This window comes from Jaculus jaculus, chromosome 11 (assembly GCF_020740685.1).
Source record: "Jaculus jaculus isolate mJacJac1 chromosome 11, mJacJac1.mat.Y.cur, whole genome shotgun sequence".
Classification (NCBI taxonomy): domain Eukaryota; kingdom Metazoa; phylum Chordata; class Mammalia; order Rodentia; family Dipodidae; genus Jaculus; species Jaculus jaculus.
In genome coordinates, this window is record NC_059112.1 from 58,466,866 (window position 1) to 58,490,836 (window position 23,971).

Below are 23,971 nucleotides of genomic sequence, written 5' to 3' on the forward strand. Positions count from 1 at the left end.
TTCTTGAACTCATGGTGATCCTCCTATCTCCGCTTCCTGAGTTTAAAGACATGCACCACCACATCTGGCTTCTAATTTCTTAACATAGGAATTTAAAGCTATAAATTTTCCTCTTAAGACTGCCTTCATTGTGTCCTAAAAGATGTGGTATATTGTGTTTTCATCATTATTTGATTCTATGAATGTTTTATTTTCTGTTTGGTTTCTTCAACGACCTAATCATTATTCAGTAGTGTACTGTTTAGTCTCCATGATTTTGTATATGTTCTGTAGTTTTCCTTGTTGCTGATTTGTAATTTAGTCCTATTGTGACCTGATAGAGTGCAAGGAATTATTTCAATTCACCTATATTTGTTAAGGTTTGCATTGTTTCTATGGTCTATGTATATGTATATAATCTATGTGTCTATGGTATATGGTCTATTTTAGAGAATGTTCCATGTGATGCTGCAAAAAATGTATATTCTGTAGCATTTGGATGGTATGTTCTGTAGATATCTGTTAGGTCCATTTGTTCTATGACCTCATTTAATCCAGATGTGTCTCTGTTTATTTTTTGTCAGGATGATCTGTCAGTAGATGAGAGTAGGCTGTTGAAGTCACCCACTATAATTATGCTTGGTGTTATCTGTAACATTAAGTCAAATAGTGTTTGTTTGATGAAATTGGGAGCACCCGTGTTAGGTGCAAAGATATTTAGATTTATAATGTCTTCCTGTTGAATTTTCCCTTTAATCAATATAAAGTGACCTTCTTTATTTTTCCTTACTGACACTGGTTTGAAGTCTATCTTATCATGTATTAGGATAGCAACACCTGCTTGTTTCCTAGGCCCATTTACTTAGAATACGGTTTTGCATCCATTCACTCTAAGATAGTGTCTGTCTTTTATAGAAAGATGAGTTTCTTGGAGGCAACAAACAGAAGGATCCTATCTTTTAATCCAATCTGTAAACCTTTGTCTTTTGGTTGGGACATGGAGGCCATTGATACTAAGAGTTATTATTGAAAGGTATGTGTTTGTACTCGCCATTCTTCTTGTTTTGTAGTGCTTCCTTTTTTCCCTGTACACTCTTATAGGATTCATTTTTCCCTGTTTCCTCATATATATGCTTTCCTTTCTCTTCAGCATGGAGGATCCCTTCAAGCATTTTCTGTAGAGCTGGCTTAGTTGTTATGTATTCCTTTAGCCTGTTTTTGTTGTGAAATGTCCTTATTTTTCCATCAATTTGGATGGATAACTTTGCTGATAAAATATTCTTTGTTGACAGTTGTCTTTCAGAACATGGAATACATCATTCCAAGCCCTTCTGGCTTAAGTTTGTGTTTGAGTAATTTGGTGTGATCTTGATGGGCTTGCCTTTATAAGTGACTTGCTTTTTCTCTCTAACTGCTTTCAATATATTTTCTTTGGTTTTTGCGTTTGGTAGTTTAAATATAATATGGCAAGGAGAGATTCTTTCCAGGTTTTGTCTGTTTGGTGTTCTAAAAGCTTCCTGTATCTTCATTGGAATCTCTTTCCCAATTTGGGGGAAATTTTCTAATATGATTTTGTTTAAAATGCCTACTATGCCTTTGGATTGAAATTCTTCTCCTTCTACTATACCCTGAATTCTTATGTTTGATCTTTTCATAGTGTCCTGAATATCTTGAAATTCCCATTCATGCCTTCCTATTATCTTGTCTCTCTCTTTGTTGGAATGTATTAGATCTGCTACCTGGTCTTCTAGTTTAGATATGCTGTTCTCTCCTTCATCCATTCTACTGGTGAGACTTTCTACAGAGTTTTTTAGTTGACTTACTGTGTTTTTCATTGCTAGTATTTATGACTGTTTTTCTTTATTATTTCTATTTTCTTGTTCATATCTTGTATTGAACTCCTTATTTTATGAAATTGATTTCCTGTGTCTTCTTTGATTTCTTGGCTTTCTCTTTAATTTCTTTGAGCATATTTATAATCATTCTTCTGAAACCTTTCTCAGGCCTTTCCTCTAAATCAGTCTTAGTGGAGGTCATGTCTGATGGATTTATAATCTCTGATTGATTTATTTTGTCTTGTTTTTTTTGTGTGTGTGTTTCTCATAATGTAGGGATTTTTTGCATCTTGGATTAATTTGATGCTTGGGTTATCTAATTATCTGCAGTATTCTTAGATGTATCATTCAGTCTGATATCTCTTACTTTTCTGTTTGAATTGAAATTCCATTGCCTTCTGCCTTCTTACATTCCTAAAAGTCTAGATTTCTTACTTCATTCTTTGTAGAGGATCTTCTGTTTTCTTTGTACTGCTTTTTTCCTTTTGGGGGGTGGGTGAGATAGGATCTCTACCCCAGGCTGACCTGGAACTCACTGTAGTGCCAGAGTAGCTTCATATTCTTGGTGATCCTCCAACTTCTGAGTGCTGGTATAAAGGCGTGTGCTGCCACACCTGGCCTTCTTTTTGTTTGTTTTTTAAGCTTGTTCCAGTGTGGGGGTTTAATTTCCATGATATTTATTTATTTGCTTGCATGTGTAAATGAGGGAGCTTGTACTGTGGTCCATGTGTGGAGGTCAGAGGCCAATTTTCAAGTCCGTCCTTACTTTTTGACCTCATTTGAGGCAGGGTTTCTCTTACTCTCACTCTACTTATGTTCTTTTTGCTGTGCTCCCTGAGTGCTGGGAAATTCTCTGTCTCTGTCTCCCACCTTTCTGTCAGTGTGCTGAAATTAAAGAAGCCTACCATGGTTCCTGGGGTTTGAGGATGTATATTGGGCACTCAGACATGAGCAGCAAGTGCTTTACTCACTGAGTCATCTCCCTAGCCATAGAGCCAGGCAGTCTGTCAAGGAAGAAAAGTGTTGTTTTATTTTTAAATGTTGGGGCCTTTTGTTTTTAGTAGTTATGGCATCCATTTGTTTTACTACATATATATTATCATATACTTAATAGAGAATAAATAAATATTAACAGTATATATTGGTGCAAAAATAAGTGTTAATAGGTCATTCTGCCCTTTCTGTGAAAGGGTCATAGGGATTTTCTACTGAGGAGATTTATAAGTGCTAACATGTGTTAAAGGATTGGAAAGGATAGTTTGAATTAGATCCTTAAGATTAGAGAAGCTTTGGAGGGAAGGAGCGACCAACCAGGGTGGCTCAACTGCAGTGGTGGGCTGGGCTTCTTTTCTTGGTGATTTTTAGCTGTTGGCTAGACCTTTTTGTTTGGCTGTTAAGACTTAGCACCTATAAAACCTGGAAGGTGATTGGTTCAGCTCCTTCTTAGACTCCGAGGAATGCTAAACTTTAAGGTAATGGTCTGATGTTCTCCCTTTTACTTCAGACTCAGAGAATTGTATATTTTAAGGTTTTTGTATTAAAATATGTAGATCTGGGAAATGGCTCAGTGATTAAAGGTATTTCAAAGTCTGAGGGTCCAGGTTCAATTCCCCAGTGCCCACGTAAAGCCAGATGCACAATGATGCATATGCCTGGAGGTTCCTACTCACTGTCTTTCTCTCTGTCTGTCTGTCTGTCTCTGTCTCTCTCTCTCTCTCAAATAAGGAAAAATACTTTAAAAAATGTAGATCTATTGGGCATGGTGGCGCATGCCTTTAATCCCAGCACTTAGGAGGCAGAGGTGGGTGGATTGCCATGGTTTGAGGCCATTTGAGACTACATAGTGAACTCCAGGTCAGCCTGGGCTAGAGCCAGACTCTACTTGGAAAAATGAAGGAAAAAAAAATGTAGAATCATTAAGCTTTCAGTTGGAAGTGTATTTTCAGGTAATAAAGACCAAAACATTTATTGTTATAGTAATTTTAGCATTTACTTATAATCATAAAAATATTTAAGAAGCTGAATCTCGGGCTGGAGAGATGGCTTAGCGGTTAAGCGCTTGCCTGTGAAGCCTAAGGACCCTGGTTCGAGGCTCGGTTCCCCAGGTCCCACGTTAGCCAGATGCACAAGGGGGCGCACGCGTCTGGAGTTCGTTTGCAGAGGCTGGAAGCCCTGGCGCGCCCATTCTCTCTCTCTCCCTCTATCTGTCTTTCTCTCTGTGTCTGTCTCTCTCAAAAATTTAAAAAAAAAAAAAAAAAAAAAAAGAACCTGAATCTCCAGCAATAAGTAAAAAATAGCCTAGTTATTCAACATCAATTTGGAGAAAAGTTAAAGTACCATGGAAAATTCTGAAACACGTTATTAGAAATGAGAAACTATGGACTGGAGAGATGGCTTAGTGGTTAAACTTGCCTATGAAGCCCAAGGGTCCATGTTCAGTTCCACAGTTCCCATGTAAGCCAGATGCACAAGGTGATGCACCTGTCTGGAGTTTCTTTGCTTAGCTAGAGGCCCTGGCACTGCCACTTCCTTTCTCTCACAAATAAATTAAATAAATAAATATTAAGAGAGATAACATTAAAAAAAAGAAATGAGAAAATATGAATTGTGTTTGATTTACAGCTGTATGAATTAAAATAGCTATATAGGGCTGAAGGGATGGCTTAGCGGTAAGCCAAAGGACGCAGGTCCAATTCCTCAGGACCTATGTTAGCCAGATGCACAGGGGGGCGCAAACATCTAGAGTTCATTTGCAGTGGCTGGAGGCCCTGGCATGCCCACGTACCCATTCTCCCCTTCTCTCTTCCCCCTCTTTCTCTGTCAGATAAATAAATATAAAATATTAAAATAGCTATATAATGTTTTAATTGTTGTGGACCCTGACTGACAGCAATTCTGTTTTTTTTTTCAGGATTATTTGATTCTTTTTTTTAGAAGTAGAGTCTCACTGTAGCCCAGGCTAACCTAGAAATGAACTCTGTAGCCTCAGGCCAGCTTCAAACTCACTGAGGTCCTCCTACCTCAGTCTCTTTTTAAAAATTTATTTATTTATTTATTTGACAGAGAAAGAGGGAGAGAGAGAGAGACAGGGAGAATGAATGGGCGTGCCAGGGCTTCCAGCCACTGCAAATGAACTCTAGACATGTGCGCCCCCTTGTAAATCTGGCTAACGTGGGTCTTGGGGAATCAAACCTGGGCCCTTTGGCTTTGCAAGCAAATGCCTTAAATGCTAAGCCATCTCTCCAGCCCTTCCTCAGCCTCGTGAGTACTAGGATTAAAGACATGTGCCGTCAGGGTGATTGACACACACACACACCCACCCACCCACCCACCCACCCACCCAAACCTGGGCCCTTTGGCTTTGCAGGCAAATGCCTTAAATGCGAAGCCATCTCTCCAGCCCTTCCTCAGCCTCGTGAGTACTAGGATTAAAGACATGTGCCGTCAGGGTGATTGACACACACACACACACACACACACACACACACACCCCATAACCCCCCCACAACTCCCCCCTCACAATGGCCTGGAACTTGCTATGTAGTTTTGAATGGCCTTGAACTGATCCTGCCTCCTTCTCCCAAGTGGTGGGATTAAAGATGTGTTCTACCACACCTGGGCTGTACTTCCAGACTTTATATAGAAGAACAAAAGGCCCAAGAATAGCTTAGACATTCATTAAGTACAACTAATCAGAAGAATTTTTCCTACCAGATGGAAATTGATGCAAAAGGACTGTAACTAATACCATGTGCTTTGGGAAAAGGAAGAGACAAATAGACCATGGGACAGAATAAAGAGCCCAGAACCAGATTGCCATGCATTTAAATCATATACACAGAGGAGTGGGCACTGCAAATGAGCAGATGTAGGAGGGACTAGGCAGTCATTGATTCTGAGGCATGGGTTGAAAAATACAATTGGGGCTGGAGAGATGGCTTAGCACTTAAGGCACTTGCCTGCAATGCCAAAGGATGCAGATTCAATTCCCCAGGACCCATGTAAGCCAGATGCACAAGGTGGCACATGTATTTGGAGTTCATTTGCAGTTATTGAAGACCCTGTTATGCCAATTCTCTTTCTCTCTCTGTTTGCGTCTATCTCTTTTTTTTCTCTTTCTCAAATAAAGTAAATAAAAAACACAATTTAAAAAATCTCAATTGAAAAAAGTTTTGGATATTGGCTGTATATTAATATACAAAACAATTTTAATTAATTCAGGAGGTACTACTTTAAATATTTGAGGACCAACAGAGATGAAAAATCACTAACCTTTACTCTCTGACCTAAAGAAAGATGGATGCCTTAAGACACAAAAAGCATGTGGCTGAGGTGGCACACATGAGTTATACCAGCAACTCAGAAGGCACAGGCAAAAGGATCATGAGTTTGAGGCCATACTGTGTTATAAAGTGAGTTGCAGGCCAACTTGGGCTATATATTGAGACTCTATCCCAGAAAAACAAACAAAAACAAATAATAAAACAAAAACACTTATTAAAAAAGATTAATAAGAACAAGAATAACAATAAATTTCATATAATTAAAAGATTATAACATCTGGGCATGGTGCTGCATACCTTTAATCCTAGCACTCAGGAGGCAGAGGTAGGATCACTGTTGCAGTCTGGTTCTCATTGCTGTTAGAAATCACCCGACCAAGAGCAGCTTCTGGGAAAAAGATTTATTTTGGCTTACAGGCTCGAGGGGAAGCTCCACAATATCAGGGGAAAATGATGGCATGAACAGAAGGTGGACATCACCCCCTGGCCAACATAAGATGGACCACAGCAACAGGAGGGTGTGCCAAACACTGGCATGGGGAAACTGGCTATAAAGCCCATAAGCCCACCCCCAACAATACACTCCCTCCAGGAGGCATTAATTCCCAAATATCCATCAGCTAGGAACCTAGCATTCAGAATACCTAAGTTTATGGGGGACACCTGAATCAAACCACCACAATCACCATGAGTTCAAAGCCAACCTGAGACTACATGGTGAATTCCAGGTCAGCCTGGGCTAGAGTGAGACCCTACCTTGGAAAAGAAAAAAAAAAAAAAAGATCATAACAGGGCCTGGAGAGATGAGATGGCTTAGCAGCTAAGGTGCTTGCCTGTGATGCCTAAGGATCCAGGTTCGACTCCCTAGAACCTACATAAGCCAGATGTACATGTGGTGCATGCATCTGGAGTTTGTTTGCAGTGGCTAGAGGCCCTAGTACACCCATTCTCTCCCTCCCTCTCTCTCTCTCTCCCTCTCTCTCTCTCTCTCTCTCATAAATAAATTAAGATAAGAGATCCTAATAGAGCTGGGCATAGTGGTTTACATCATTAATCCCAGCATTTGGGATGCAGTAGAAGGATTGCCTGGAGCTATATAGTTCTAGGTCAGCTTGGGCTAGGGGGAAAACCCACGATGAAAACAACAAAAATTCATAACAGAATAAAAGTGGTCTTGGTGGTACATGCCTTTAATCTCAGCACTCAGGAAGAAGAGGTAGGATTGCCATGAGTTTGAGGCCAGCCAGGAACTACATAGTGAATTTCAGTTCAGCCTGGGCTAGAGTAAGACTCTACTTCAAATAACAGCTGCATTCTAGAGGACTTTTCCTCATATGTAGTCAACAAATTTAATATCTACAATAAGTATAGGACTAGCATTAAGAATAGGAGATATTAGGGCTGGTGAGATGCCTTAGCCGATAAGACACTTGCCTGCAAAGCCTATGGACTCAGATCCAATTCCCCAGTACCCAAATAAACCAGACGCACATGGTGGTGATACATTTATCTGGAGTTTGTTTGCAATGGCTGCAGGCTCTGGCACACTCATTCCCCCCCCCCAAATAAATAAATAATAAAAATAAAATTGGGGCTAGAGAGATGGCTTAGCAGTTAAGGCACTTGTCTGTGAAGCCAAAGGACCCAGGTTCGATTTCCCAAGACCCACATAAGCCAGATGCATAAGGTGGCACATGCAACTGGAGGCCTGGTGCACCTATTCTCTGTCTCTCTTCCTCTTTCTCTCTCAAACAAATAAATAAAAAAAGCAAAGCAAAAAAAAAAAAATAAAAGAACCAAAACAAAACAGGTGTGGTGGTAGCATACCTAAAAATATCTAAATTAAATTTTAAAAAGAATGGGAGATGTTAATATAAAATGGACAAAATACAGGAAGATAACTTCAGAGAGAAAAATATAAGAGGCAGACACGTGGTTCACAGCTATAATCTCACCAGTATTTGGGAAGCTGTGAGGTATGAGTATCCTTGTGAGTTCAAGGCCGGCTGGGGTCAGAATGTTCCAGGTTAGCCTGGGATAGAGTGAGACCCTGCCTCAAAAAACAAAAAAACAAACAAACAAGAAAAACCAAAAACCAACCAACAAAAAACCCAAAGCAAAAAAATGTTTATAAGACATATGAAAAGTTGTTCAGCTCATTGCTAACTAGGAAATTAATTATTTTCCTCCTCTTTCCCTCCTTTTGCCTTCACTCATGCCCTCCCTCCTTTATTCGTCTCATCTCTTTGCTCATACCCTGTGCTGACCTTGCTCTTGCTGTTCTCCTGCTTTAGCCTCCCAAATGCAGGAATTACTGGCGTGTGCTACCATACCCAGCTTTAGTAACTAGGAAATTTTAAATTAAAACCACAGTATAATGCCATTTCAGGTGTCAGGTTTGAATTTTTTAAAATGATGGCTATAGAAGCACAGAGTTATATCTTTCAGGCAAGGGCATACATTTCATAGGTCCTTTAGAAAGAAACTTGGTATCTATTGTAGTTACTTTTGTTGCTGGAACAAACATTTGACCCAAAGCAGCTTATGGGAGGAAAGGGTTTAGTTCAGGCTTACAGAATCCAGGGGAAGTTCCATCAGGGCAAAAGAAGCTGGCTCATTTCCATAGATTTATAGCAGAGAGACACTGTCAAAACTGCCAGCAAACACAAAAAGCCAGAGCTCAAAATGTCTCTTTATGTACATTATAAGGGCTAGACTAAAAGATCTACCCCAGTGGAACCTCTTCTAGCAGGTTGCTGGAGACTCAAGTTGCAAGCTCATTCTTTTTATTTATTTATTTATTTATTTTGGTTTTTCAAAGTAGGGTCTCACTCTAGACCAGGCTGACCTGGAAATCACTATGTAGTCTCAGGGTGGCCTCGAACTCACAGTGATTCTCCTACCTCTGCTTCCTGAGTGCTGAGATTAAAGGTTTGCACCACCACGCCTGGCGCAAGCTCATTCTTAATCAAAAATACTTCAGGTTATGGGGGACATAGATTCACATTCAGACCAGCACAGTATCATCTCCTGATTTGTTACCCTGAAGAAACTTGACATAAAGAGCAATAGTCCTTTGTAGACACTGGATATCAAGATGGATTACAGATGGTGATGTTTTGCTACTACATGATAGCATTAATGGAGAGATGTCATTTGTTGAGCACTTTATTGTGAGAACTCTTTTTATTTATTTATTTATTTATTTGAGAGTGACAGACACAGGAAGAAAGACAGATAGAGGGAGAGAGAGAGAGAATGGGCGCGCCAGGGCTTCCAGCCACTGCAAACGAACTCCAGACGCGTGCGTCCCTTTGTGCATCTGGCTAACGTGGGACCTGGGGAACCGAGCCTGAACCGGGGTCCTTAGGCTTCACAGGCAAGCGCTTAACCAGTAAGCCATCTCTCCAGCCCGTGAGAACTCTTTTCTTTCTCAATTTTTATTAACAGCTTCCATGATTATAAAAAATATCCCATGGTAATACCTTCCTTCCCCCCACTTTCCCCTTTGAAATTCCATTCTCCATTATATCTCTCCCCATCTCAATCAGTCTCTCTTTTATTTTGATGTCATGATCTTTTCCTCTTCTTACGATGGTCTTGTGTAGGTACTGTCAGGCACTGTGAGGTCATGGATGTTCAGGCCGTTTTATGTCTGGAGGGAGCATGTTGTAAGGAGTCCTACCCTTCCTTTGGCTCTTACATTCTTTCCACCACCTCTTCTGCATTAGACACTGAGCCTCAAAAGGTGTGATCGAGATATTACTCAGTACTCCAGTCACTTCTTTCCAGCATCATGATGCCTTTTGAGTCATCCCAAGGTCATTGCCATTTGAAAAGAGAAGATTCTCTACCATAAGTGAGAGTAGCATTAATATAAGGGTATGAATATTAAGAGAAGTGCTTACTGGGCAGATTGATAAGCATAGTATATACATTTTTCCATCATCATCAGCAGACTTTACACCCCTAGGGCTCATGACTACCCCTGTTTTAAGTTTTCAGTATCAGGGATGTATTTATTGTGAGAACTCTTATTCCCCCCCCCTTTTTGGATGAGGAGAATAGGACTCAGAGTGCCCAAAGCAGCACAGCCAATTGTCAGCAAAGCTGGAACTTGAACTTGAGGAATTAGGAATTCCTAATTCACTGTACTGAGGGAATCATTTAAGGTTAGCATAAGAAAATGGCAGTAAGGGGAGAGTGTAGTTTCAGCTGTTTGAGAACTAAATTGTAGGGCTGATGATATATAGCTCATTGGTAGGGCACTGGCTTAGTATGTGTAAGGATTCATGGGTTTGATCCCTAGCACTGTAAACAGAAACTAAGTCACAAGTTGTAGAAGGATGAGAAGGGACATAGAAGTTGTTCTGTGTTGTATATTAGAAGTAGTATTGAAAACACAGTAAGACAGATTTATGCTCAGTGTGTGAAAGAACCTTTTGGTTGTTATAATGCTCCTGATCTTGGTCTTCTATTTATTTATTACTGTAGCACAGTACCCATAACATAGTATGCTTTCAGTGAGCATTTGCTAGGGGAAGAAACGAGGCAGGTCTTGTTAGACATGGAAAGTGGCCACATCATTTAAAAAAAGACCTAGGGTGTGTTTTTGTTTGGGCCACATTTAAAAAAATATTTTTATTTATTTATTTGATAGAGAAAGAAAGAGGCAAATAGACAGCTAGAGAGCTAGGTAGAGAGAATGGGCATGCCAGGATCTCTAGCCACTACAAACTAACTATAGACACATGTACCAGTTTGTGCATTTGGTTTTATGTGGCTACTGGGGCATTGAACCCGGGTCATTAGGCTCTGCAGGTAAGCCGTCTCTCCAGCCCATTTGGGTCACTTCAAAAGTCATTAGAAAGGTTAGGAAGATGGATTGACTAAACAGCTGAAGTTATTTTATTTTATTTTTTAATATTTATTGTTAAAGGTAGGGGAGACAGAGAAGATGAGAAATTGAGTGCACCAGGCTTCTTGCTACTACTGCACATGAAATTTAGACACATGCGCCACTCTGTGCATCTATCTTTACATGGGTACTAGAGATTTGAACCTGGTCCAGCAGGCTTTGCAGTCAAACACTCTTAACTATTGAACCATCTCCCTAGCCTCTGAAGTTATTTTCTACAAACACTATACCTAAACCTACTTAGTATTAGTGGTTTCTTTTTTCTTTTCTCTCCATTTATTTATTTATTTATTTATTTATTTATTTATTTATTTTCAGTTTTTCAAGGTAGGGTCTCATTATAGCTCAGGATGACCTGGAATTCACTGTGTAGTCTCAGGGTGGCCTTGAACTCATGGCGATCCTCCTACCTCTGCCTTCCGAGTGCTGGGATTAAAGGTGTGCGCCACCACACCCGGCATTAGGAGGTTTCTTAATGAGTAGCAAATGTGTAATGTACTCCAACTCAACCTGTTGGAAAGCATTTTGAGACAGAGTGTCACCCAGACTGAGCTTGAACTCAGTTACATGTGTGCCTCACCATATCTGGCTTATAGGAACTCATTTGAGTATATCCTAAACTTATTTTATCATTTTTTTTTGTGGGAAAGGCTCCTTTTTATTGCTATAGTCCTTGTGTTTAATATATGCTGGATTCATAGTGCCATATCTATGTTGAATGAATTTGTTGTGGAAGAAGCAAACAAACCAGAGGGGTGATGATGTGGTGCTGTAGAGATTGTTTAAAAAGTAGACTAAGCAGTAAGGAGAGATGGCTGTCATTATGACCATTGTCATTTTCCATTATCCTCCATGCATTGAGCATTCAGGCAGAGACAGAGGATCCCTGAAACCCTGTCTCAATAAAATAAGGTGGAGAACTGTCAACTGAACTGCACACTCTGTCCTTCAGGCACACTACTCTTACACACACGCATGTGTATTCAAAGTGCCTGCACTAGGGGATCACGTCTGTATACACGTTTATACTGCACATATATGCCAAACAAACAAAAAGACTTTTCCCCCCAGGTAGGGTCTCATTCTAGCCTAGGCTGACCTGGAATTCACTATATAATCTCAGGTTGACCTCAAACTCACAGTGATCCTCCTTCCTCAGCCTCCCAGTGCTGAGATTTGAGGTGTGTGCTACCACACCCGGCCCATAAAGACAGTTTGAAAAAAAAATTTTTTTTTTTTTGAAAAAATTTTTGAGCACATGTCTTTTTTTTTTTTTTTTTTTTTTTTTTTTTTTTTTTTTTTAGCACATGTCTTTATCCACTGAGCCATCTTCCTCACTAGAAAACTCAAAACGATTTTTTTTTTTTTTTTTTTTTGGCCATCATTCTATCCCTAAAGAGCTACACCATTTCACAATGAAGCTGATGGCAATAGAAGAACTCTGTAGTTTCTAATCGACATTTTGGAGGGCTAGTGTTAAACTGGTGTGTTCTTTTGTGTGTGTGCAGGTGTAAGAACATATTTTATATTTTTATTTTTTGGTTTTTTCAAAGTAGGGTCTCACTCTAGCTAGCCCAGGCTGACCTGAAATTCATTCTGTAGTCTCATGGTGATTCTCCTACCTTTGCCTCCCAAATGCTGGAATTAAAAGCGTGTGCTGCTACACCCAGCTTTTATTTATTTATTATTTGAGAGGGTGGGAAAGAGGCGGAGACAGAGAGAGAGAGAGAGAGAGAGAGAGAGAGAGAGAAGGAGTGTGTGTGTGTGTGTGTGTGTGTGTGTGTGTGTGTGTGTGTGTGTGCGTATGCTGGCAAGTGAGCATGCCAGGCCTTCTGGCTACTGCAAATGAACTCCAGATGTGTTTGCCACCTGTGGAGCTGGCTTACATGAGTACTGGGGAATCAAACCTGAGTCCTTAGGCTTCTGAGGCAAGCACCTTAACAGCTAAGCCATCTCTCCAGCCCAATAATATTTTATTATCAGCCCAGAGTGGGAGTTTTAGGCATGGAATAGGGCTGCAGGAAGGTAGGACAATTGGCGATAGACTACAGCACTGCCAGAATTGACAGCATATGGTGGATTAGCACGGGATGGAAAGGGGAGCTGAGTGTGAGCTGAGAAGCAAGGGGTGGGGAGAGGAGAGGAAAAGAAAAGGTGCACAGAAAGAAAGCAGATGAGGGGAGATAATTCAGAGACAGATACAGAAAGGTACTTAAGGAAGGGTCAGAAGAAGAGTTAGTGTGTTCTTTATTAAAGTCACTTTCATTATGACCAAGGAATACTTAAATGTACTTGATAAGTTCAATTGCTATATAAGAATAAAGTTTCTAGTGCCTCTTAGTTTTGTGGTTGTTTCTGTACTTTATTTTCTTGCATAGTTCACCTATGAGAGTTTGTGGTTCGAAAGACATAGGTAATTTCAGTTGAACTTCTAAACTAACTTGGTCATTTTTTCCACAGACCAGGGTGAACTCTGAGCAGGAACACTTCCTCATTGTACCTTTTGGTCTTCTCTACAGTGAAGTGACTGCATCCAGCTTGGTGAGGATGCCCTTCTCTTTGGCATTATGTTGATCTTTAAATACCTTCAAGTCTAGTTGCCCATGTAAAACCCAAGGAATGGGAGAGTTTAGTTGAACATGTAAAATCAATGACTGTTTAGAAAAGAACCTTTGGTAGAAGTTAGAAACACTTTGAGCTTAGGTTTATATGCTTTGGTAATGGTGCCTTGAAGACCTGTTGGCATTAAAATTTTATTTTTTATTTGCAGGTTAAGGTCAATTTACAAGGAGATGTAGTGGATCGTGGAAGTACTAACCTAGGAGTAAATCAAGCTGGCTTCACATTACATTCTGCCATTTATGCTGCCCGGCCAGATGCCAAGTGTATTGTGCACATTCACACACCAGCAGGGGCTGCAGTGAGTATGGCCCCTAAGGGCTTTAAAATTTTTTTTTGGGGGGGGGGAGTTTCGAAGTAGGGTCTCACTCTGGTCCAGGCTGACCTGGAATTCACTTTGTAGTCTCAGGGTGGCCTCGAACTCACGGCGATCCTCCTACCTCTGCCTCCCGAGTGCTGGGATTAAAGGCGTGCGCCACCACGCCCGGGTAGGGCTTTAAAATTTTTAACGCTGTTTTATGAGAGGCATTTTACATTTTTTCTGAATTGCTCTTGCTTGTAACAAGTAAATAAATCAAATTTTGTTAGATCAAAAAAAAAAATCACAAAGCTTATTGATTCCCTCCCTCCCTTTCCATGTGTATGTTGAGGGGGGGGTGCTAGGTGGGGATCAAACCAAAGCCTAGACAAATATTCTATCATTAAGCTACACTCCCAAGTCCTTGGTTTGACTTTTTTTTTTTTTTTTTTTTTTTTTGAGGTTGGGTCTTGCTCTAGCCCAAGATGATCTGTAATTCACTATGTAATCTCAGGGTGGCCTCCAACTCAGGCCACCTACCTCTGCCTCCCAAGTGCTGGGAATAAAGGCATGCGCCACCATGCCTGGCTCTTGGTTTGACTGACTTTGTTTCCCTCCCTTCCTCCCTCCCTCCCTCCCTCCCTCTCTCTCTCTCTCTCTCTCTCTCTCTTTCTTTCTTTCTTTCTTTCTCGAATACAATGCATTCAGTCCAACTTTAATAGTCCCCATAGTTTTTTTCAATCTTAATATTGTTCAAACATCCCCATAATCCAAGATCTGAGCCATAATACCAACAAATCCTCTCCACAAACCCATAATGGCACAGAATAAACATTCACACTGCAAAAGATGGTATTGGGCATAGCAAAGAAATACTCAAGCAATACATGATTTAAATAGGGCAAATACCAAACCGGGTAACTCCAAGTCCAACAACTCTACTTAGTGACAAATCTCCCAGTCTGATAATTCTAACCAGCAGCATGTCTCTAGACTTCCAATTCCACCCTTCCAGCTTTGCTACTCACAGTCCTGGAAAGCTGCCAGCCATTTTCTGGTCCTGGCATCTTCACTGGGTCACCACTGCAACCCACGGTTCATCCTCATGGCCCCATGGGGTCTCCATGCAGACATCCAGCAAACCTGCTTCACACTGTCCATGGCCATTTCCAAAACACAAGACTGTGTGGCAAACTCAATGACCCTCTCTTTCCTGCATTTCTTATACTCCACAAACCAGGTAGGGTGGCAGTTTGTTAATCCAGGGGGCAATAAAGCAGACTTTGAAGAGCAGGACACTCCTTGCACAGTCAGCCCCCTTCAGAAGAGTCTACATTCTTTCTGTCACCCCAATGCAGGTCAGCTGGTCCAATCTCAAAGGTTGTAGGCTCTCAAACAATTTTCAGGTGAATGGGCAGCAGTTTAGGCCCAGAAATTTCATTTTTTCTGTGCCATATCCCTCTGCTCACACCAGTTCATTTCTATGCAAAGCAACCCTGCACAACTTCTCACCCAGGCATAACAGGAAGCTTCCCCCCCAAGCTGCTAGCCCAGTTCAGGCAAAGCTCTTTGTTACCCTCATAAGCCAAACTTCACAGGCCATAGTTCTTGCTGCATTCAGGCCTTTCAACTCTGACCAGAACAGTCCATCAAGCTGTACTTACAGCACTGGAAGGCATCTCTCAGGCCAAGGTTTCAAATTCTTTCACATTCCTCTTGAAAATCAGCTCCAAAGGCCAAAGCCACACAGTCAGGTATCTAGTAGCAATCTCACTCCTTGGTACCACTTTACTGTTGCAGTCAGGTTCACATTGTTGATAGAAATCCCCCAATGATGAATGGCTTTGGGAAAAAAAGTAGTTTATTTTTTCTTACATACTCAAGGAGCTAGCTCCATGATGGCAGGGAAAAATTACAACATGAGCAGACATCACCCTCTGGCCAACATAAGGTGGACCATAGCAACTGGAGAGTAGGCCCTGGTTTGACTTTCTTAACATAATTTTTTCCTCTCTTCCCCACTCCATTTTTTTGAGACAGGGTCTTGTTACGTAGCTCTGGCTAGCCTGGAATTCACTGTGTAGCCACTTTACAGCAAGCTTTTTGCCTTTAACTCTTGTGACAAGGCCTCCCTATGCAATCCCAAGCTGAGTACAACTCTGATTTTTCTGCCTTAGTCTCCTGAGTATGGGAATTATAGGCATGTACAACTCTACCCAGCTAGGCATATGACTTTTTAAAAAAATATTTATTTATTTAAGAGAGAGAGACAGGGCTGGAGAGATGGCTTAGCAGTTAAGCGCTTACCTGTGAAGCCTAAGGACCCCAGCTCAAGGCTCAATTCCCCAGGACCCACGTTAGCCAGATTCACAAGGGGGCGCACGCCTCTGGAGTTTCTTTGCAGTGGCTGGAGGCCCTGGCGTGCCCATTCTCTCTCTCTCTCTCTCTCTCTTTCTCTCTCCTCTCCCCTCCTCTTTCTCTCTCCCCCCTTTCTCTCTGTCGCTCTCAAGTAAATAAATAAAAATACAAAAAGAAAGAGACAGAGGCAAATAGAAAGGGAGAGAGAGAATGGGCATGCCAGGGCCTTTAGCAAATGAGCTCAGGACACATACCATCTTGTGCATCTGGCTTTACATGAGTACTGGGGAATTGAACCTGGGTCCTTAAGCATTTTGGGAAATTGCCTTACTGCTAAGTCATCCCAACATGTGAGTCTTTTTTCTTTTTTCTATGAACTCCAAATGTATGCACCACCATGTGCATCTGGTTTACATGGGTTCTGGGAATCTAACCTAGGCCCTTAGGTTTTGCAGGCAAACACCTTAACCACTAAGCCATTTCTCCAGCCCAACATGGGTCCTAGAAATTGAACTAAATAAAATATTTTTTTTTAAATATTTTATTTTTGTTTGTTTATTTATTTGACAGAGAAAGAGGGAGAGAGAGAGAGAGTGAGAAAATGGGTACACCAGGGCCTCCAGCCACTGCAAACAAACTCAGATGTAATCACCTACTTGTGCATCTGGCTAATGTGGGTCCTGGGGAATTGAACCTTGGTCCTTTGGCTTTGTAGGCAAACACTGTAATTGCTAAGCCATCCCTCCAGTCCATTTTTTTTTTTAACTTTTATTGACAACTCTCATAATTATAGACAATAACCCATGGTAATTCCCTCCCTTCCCCCACTTTCCTCTTTGAAACTCCACTCTCTCTCATACCCCTCCTCCCTCTCAATCAGTCTCTCTTTTATTTTGATGTCATCATCTTTTCCTCCTATTATGATGGTCTTGCGTAGGTGGTGTCAGACACTGCAAGGTCATGGATATCCAGACCATTTTTTGTCTGGAAGAGCACATTGTAAGGAGTCCTACCCTTCCTTTGGCTCTTACATTCTTTCCGCACCTCTTCTGCAATATAGACTCTGAGCCATGGAAGGTATGATAGAGGTATTTCAGTGCTGAGCACTCCTCTGTCATTTCTCAGCACTATGGTGCCTTCTGAGTCATCTCAAGGTCACTGCCATCTGAAAAGAGAAGCTTCACTAACTAAAGTGAGAGTAGCATTAATATATGGGTATGAACATTAAGTGCTTACCAGGGGGAGTTGGAGAAGATGGCTTAGTGGTTAAGGCATTTGCCTGCAAAGCCAAGGGATCCTAGTTCAATTTCTAGGACCCATGTAAGCCAGATATACAAGGAAGTGCATGCATCTGGGGTTCATTTGCAGTGGCTGGAGGCCCTGGTGCGTCCATTCTCTCTCTCTCTCTTTCCCTGTTTCTCTCTCTCATTCTCTTTCTAGCTCTTTCTCTTTATCTGTCAAATAAATAAGCAAGATACATTTTTTAAAAAAAGAGAGAAGTGCTTACCAGGCAGTTTTGTGAGCATAGTATATGCATTTAGCCAGACACCAGCAGGCGTTAAACCCCTAGGGCTCATGTCTACCCCTGTCGTAGGTTTTCACTATCAGCCATGGAGTGAGCCTCCATACTAATTAGAGAGTGGTTGGTTTCCCCCATAACAGACATGCCACCAAGTGGGTGGGCTCATGGATTAGGACTGCCTTGGTGGGATTCTAGCTGGCTTCCTCCTTTCTGGAAGATCTTGGTTTCTCTTGCTTCTCTGCTGTGGTTGATAATAACTTATACACCTTCACTTTTTAGTAGAAGACTGTATTTTGCTGTGTTTCTGTTTATTTCCCTTTCTAGGCTGCTTTGTTGCAGCTAGTATGCCACCATCTTCCAACGTGATTTCTAATGTCAACATCAGAATTTTAATAGATGTATTATTCTTGGAATGATACAATATTTTTCCTTAAACATGCACACTTTTTCAATACCAAACTAACCAAAATTTTAAGAATCATTAGAGGTATTTTTGAGAGTATGGTTGTAGATAGCTACCATGTAATAAGTTTTAAAAGAAGGAGGGCTGGAGGGTTGACTTAGTGGTAAGGTGCTTGCCTGCAAAGCCAAAGGACCTGGGTTTGATTCCCCAGGACCCATGTAAGCCAAATGTACAAGGTGGCACATGCATCTGGAGTTCTTTTGCCGTGCCTAGAGGCCCTGGTGCACCCATTCTCTCTCCATCTCTCTCTCTCAAATAAATAAATATTAAAAAATTGAAAAAAAATGTTATGAAAGGAGGCTTGGAAGATAGTTCAGTTTAAAGTGCTTTCTGTACAAGCATGAGAACTACGTGGGTTTGGATCCCTAGCACCCATCTAAAAGCCAGGTGAGGCGATACATGCCTATAATCTCAAGCCATGGGAGATGGGGACAAGGAGGTTCCCCAGTGTTTGCTGACTAGGTAGTCTAGCTGAACTGATGACCTCCAGTTGCAGCAAGAGACCCTGTCTCAAAGAATAAGGTGATGAATAATTGAGGGAGACAACTAACGTTGGCCTCTGGCCTCCTCACACGTGTACACATATAAGAACACGCATACACTCATATACACCTGCCAAAAAACACAAAAGGACTGTGGAGATGGCTCAGTGGGTAAAGTGCTTGTTGTTGTGCCAACATGAGGACCCAAGTTCAGAGTCCTTGTACCCGTGTAAGATGCTGCATGTCAGTTCCAGGACTTAGGAAGACACAAGAATACCTAGGCCTTACTGGCTAAGCTAGTCAAGCCAAATCAGTGAGCTCTAGGCTCAGTGCGAGAGCCTGTCTCAAAGAAAAAGGTGAAGAACAACTAGGGAAGACACCCAACATGGACGTCTGGCCCCCACGTGCCTGAGCACACATGTGCATGCATCCCCCCCTAAAGGTATTAGTGGCCAGACATGGGTTACATACCTATAATCTAGGTATTTGGGAATCTCTGGCATACACAGTGAAACCCTGTCCCTAGCATCCTGCTCCACAATACTTAGGTGTATTACTCAGTGGTGTAGCGCTTGCCCAGCATGCTCATGACCCTGAATTCAGTCCCCAGCACTACATAAATAAAACAAGCAGAAGTATCCAAACAACTTTGTTTGATAATAATTCAAAAACTATATTTTATTTATTTGAGAGAGGGAGAGAGAAAGAGAGAAAGAATGGGTGAACCAGGGCCTCGAGCCATTGCAAACAATCTCTAGATGCATGTACCACCATGTGCATCAGGATTTATGTGGGTACTGGGGAATTGAACCTGTGTTCTTAGGCTTTGCAGGCAAGTGCTTTTAACTGCTAAGCCACCTCTCCTGCCTGGATAAGGTGTTTTTTTGTTGTTGTTGTTTTTTCTTCAAAATAGGGTCTCACTCTAACCCAGGTTAACCTGGAATACACTATGTAGTCTCAGGGTGGCCTTGAACTCATGATAATCCATCTAGCTCTGCCTCCCTAGTGCTGGGAGTAAAGGTGTGCACCACCACACCTGGAAAATATTTTTTTATAGAAAGGCGCTTGCTATGTAGCCCAGGATAGCCTCAAACTCATGATTCTCCTACCTCAGCTTCCTGAGTATTGGGATTATAGGTGTGCAACTCTGATACTTGGCTAGGAAATTTCTTTTCTTTCTTTCTTTTTTTTTTTTTAACTGAGAGAGAAAGAGAATTGGTGTGCCAGGGCCTCCAGTCACTGAATTTAAACTCTAGACATGTGTACCACCTTGTGCGCATGTGCAATCTTGCACATGTTGCATCATTGTTATAATCAGGTTTGCATTGTGGCAGAAACCACCTGACCAAAAGTAGCTTGTAGGGAAAAGCAAAAAGGCTTATTTTGGCTTATGGACTTGAGGGGAAGCTCTATGATGGCAGGGGAAAACAATGGCATGAGTAGAGGGATAGACATCACCTCCTGGCCAACATCAGGTAGACAACAGCAACAGGAGAGTATGCCAGACATTGGCATGGGGAAACTGGCTATAACTTATTACCCATAAGCCCACCCCCACCAATATACCACCTCTAGGAGGCTTTAATTTCCAATTGCCATCAGCTGGGGAACCTAACATTCAGAACATCTAAGATTATGGGGACACCTGAATCAAACCACTGTAGTTACCTTGTGTGTCTGGCTTACCTGGGATCTGGAATGTTGCAGGCTAGCACCTTAACTGCTAAGCCATTTCTTCAGCCTGGAAATTTCTTTGTTGGGGTTGTTTCCAAGGTAAGGTCTTACTCAGGCTAACCTGGATTTCACTAGGTAGTCTCAGGGTGGCTTCGAATTCTCCTACCTCTGCCTCCCAAGTGCTGAGATTAAAGGTTTGCACCACCATGCCCGGCTCTGGAAATTTCTTATATGAAGTCTGATACTAGGAAAGGAACTAAATATTCTAATATCACTTTAACTTTTTTATGTCCATAGAAATTACTTGAATCTTGAGAACCTGTTAGTCTCAAGTTATAATGGTGTTATCTGTGCATGATCTTTAGCAGTACCATCTTCTGGGCTGGAAAGATGGCTTAGTGGCTAAGGAGCTTGCCAACAAAGTCAAAGGACCCAGGTTTGATTGCCAGTACCCACATGAAGCTAGAAGTATAAGGTGGTGCATGTGTCTGGAGTTCGTTTGTAGTGGCAAGAGGCCCTGGCATGCTCATCCTGTCTCTCTGTCTGTCTGTCTGTCTCTCTCTCTCTCAAATAGATAGATAAAATATATTTTTTTAAAGTACCATAGTCTAAGGCAAATTTCTAAAGGCTGTATGAAATTTTTATTTTTCTTTGTAGTACTAGAGATTAAACCCAAGGCCTCAAACTTGCTAGATAAGCACTCTACTATTGAACCACATCCCAGACCCCCCCCTTTTTTTTTTTACTTTTAATTTTGGGCCAGGTCTGTAGCACAGAAAAGCTTTAAATATGGGGTCCTCTGCTGAGTAATTGGGGTGACAGGTCTGTGCCACTATACCTTGCTACTTAGATTAAGATTCAATTCTATCTAAGTAGAATGTAGAGAAGTTATAAAGTATAATGGTCCTAAACTTTTATAAATTTAGTTTTGTCTAATTTTGAGGTATTTTGCCACAAAAAGTTAAAAAAGAATACCAAAAAACATTGCAGCAGTTGGAGTATGCCTGTTTGAGACATGGTCATTCATCTGATGAGAACTTTTTGCACTCGTACTAAACTCTGACTTACCATCTTATCATCTTATAAGTAAAGACCTGGCTTTTACTGTAATTATTGGAAAATTATTGGAAAAAATCCCTGAGACATGAGTTTTCTCCTAAGCTCGCCCAGTTACTGAAGTGAAGTTTATATCTAAGTTCATGGGTTTATTTATGTATTTATTTGGTTTTTCAAGGCAGGGTTTCACTCTGGCCCAGGCTGACCTGGAATTCACTATGTAGTCTCAGGGTGGCCTCGAACTCTCTGCGATTCTCCTATCTCTGTCTCCCAAGTGCTGGGATTAAAGGCATGCGCCACCACACCCAGCAATGGGTTTATTTATTTCTGAGAGTAAAACAAAAACAGTTTTCAGGAGCTAGATAGATGACTCAGTGGTCAAGAATACTTTCTGCAGAGGCACGAAGACCTGAGTTCAATCCCTAGCGCTCATGTAAAAAGCTGGGTATTGAGCCTGGTGTGGTGGCACACGCCTTTAATCCCAGCACTTGAAGGGCAGAGGTAGGAGGATCACTGAATTCAAGGCCACCCTGAAACTACATAGTGAATTCTAGGTTAGCCTAGGCTAGAGAAGACCCTGCCTACAAAAAAAAAAAAAAAAAAAAGCTGGGCATGGTCATACATGCCTATTACACCAGAGCTGGTGGTGGTGGCAGTGCCAGAAGGATTGCTAGGACTTCCTTGTCAGCTGGTCTAGGTGACAGGCAAAAGCAAAAAGCTCTTTGTTAGTTAAGACTCTGTCTCAGATAAATGGAAGTGGAAGAGTGATAGAAGAGGGCACCTGGTGTCTTCCTCTGGTGTCTGCACTTATGTGTACCTGGAGTGCACACATGTGCACATATCGCACATACTACATACACACACTAAATTGTTTTTTTTACTTTCATTTTATTTCTGTAAGGAAAGTAATTATATATTTTGAGTTGCAAATTAACTCTGGTTTTTCTTTCATCATGGTAACCACTTGGTTTCCAGGTCTCTGCAATGAAATGTGGGCTCTTACCAATCTCCCCAGAGGCACTTTCCCTTGGAGAGGTGGCTTATCATGATTATCATGGCATTCTGGTTGATGAGGAGGAAAAAGTTTTGATTCAGAAGAATCTGGGGCCTAAAAGCAAGGTCAGTAGGCATCTTATCTGGTATGTCAGTTATAAAGGCAAGAAGAACATAGAGAAATATTAGTCTTTTTTTTTTTTTTTTGCTTAGTTCCATAGACCTCCCATGTTCACTCTTAGGTTCTTATTCTGCGTAATCATGGACTCGTGTCAGTGGGAGAGAGTGTTGAGGAGGCCTTCTATTATATCCATAACCTTGTGGTCGCCTGTGAGATCCAGGTAGGTAATGGCCATCCCATACAATCTATTTTTCTCAGATGTTGCTAGGATTCATGTAGATTTTCTACTAGTTGTCTTTCAAGAATGAGGCTTTGAACAATCTCCCTGCCAAAGATGTGTTCATTTGGTACTTGACCAGGACAAATAACATTTCATTGACTTAAATCCCAGACCTATTACAATCCTGAAAAGTGCTTTACTTTTCCTTTTTTTTGCCATTCATAAGTGCCCAATATTTTTGTCATTCTGAAGAAAAACTGAAAATGATCTTCTGATCAGTGCTACCACTATTCTACATGTTTATTCTTACACCAGTGATTTTTTTGTTGTTGTTGTTCAAGTATTTCTTATGGTCGTCTGCTTCTCTTGATGTCCCTATGGAATTGAGCCATAGTGTTTGCTTATTTTGGAAAAGGTTCGAACTCTTGCCAGTGCTGGAGGACCTGACAACTTAGTCCTGTTGGATCCTGAGAAGTACAAAGCTAAATCCCGTTCCCTGGGTACTCCATCAGGGGAAGGCACTGGGTCACCTCCCAAGTGGCTGATTGGGGAGCAAGAATTTGAAGCTCTTATGAGGATGCTCGATAATCTGGTAAGAATGGTGTTGCCACTTGTGATTAAAATTTTTGTTCTGAAAGCACTAATTGAATGCTGCCAAGCTCAAAAATCATGAGGAAGGGCTGGAGAGATGGCTTAGTGGTTAAGGTACTTGCCTGTGAAGCCTATGAATCCAGGTTCATTCCCAGCCCCCACATAAGCCAGATGTACACAGAGTGGTGCATGTGTCTGAAGCTCATTTGCAGTGCCTGGAGGCCTGGGCACACCCACACTCTCTCTACATATATCTGACTTTCTCTCTCTCTCTCAAAATAAGTAAATAAATAAAATTTAAAAAAAGCACCAGGGCTTTCAACTTCTAGGCTAAATCATGATAAAATACAGAAATAGACATTTCTTTTATTGATGTACTTCCTTTTGAGGGGGTTAAATATTTTATTTTATTTTATTTATATGAGAGAAAGAGAGAGGCAGACAGAGAAAGAATGGATTCACCAGGGCCTCTAGCCATTGCAAATGAACTCCAGATGTTTGTGCCCCCTTATGCATTTGGCTTACTTGGGTACTAGGGAATCGAATCTGGGTCCTTAGG

General features: G+C 41.3%; 1 protein-coding gene across 14 annotated transcripts in view; it reads left to right on the forward strand.

Moving 5' to 3' along the window:
• Add1 (adducin 1) overlaps window positions 1-23,971 on the forward strand; it is a 107,607-nt gene that overhangs the window by 61,738 nt on the left and 21,898 nt on the right. For all 14 annotated transcript variants that reach the window (XM_045130275.1, XM_045130276.1, XM_045130277.1 and 11 more), the window contains exons 5-9: window positions 13,476-13,556; window positions 13,786-13,935; window positions 22,463-22,606; window positions 22,723-22,821; window positions 23,237-23,413. In XM_045130275.1, coding sequence (XP_044986210.1) covers window positions 13,476-13,556; window positions 13,786-13,935; window positions 22,463-22,606; window positions 22,723-22,821; window positions 23,237-23,413 — 651 coding nt within the window. The remainder of the gene's footprint in view (window positions 1-13,475; window positions 13,557-13,785; window positions 13,936-22,462; window positions 22,607-22,722; window positions 22,822-23,236; window positions 23,414-23,971) is intronic.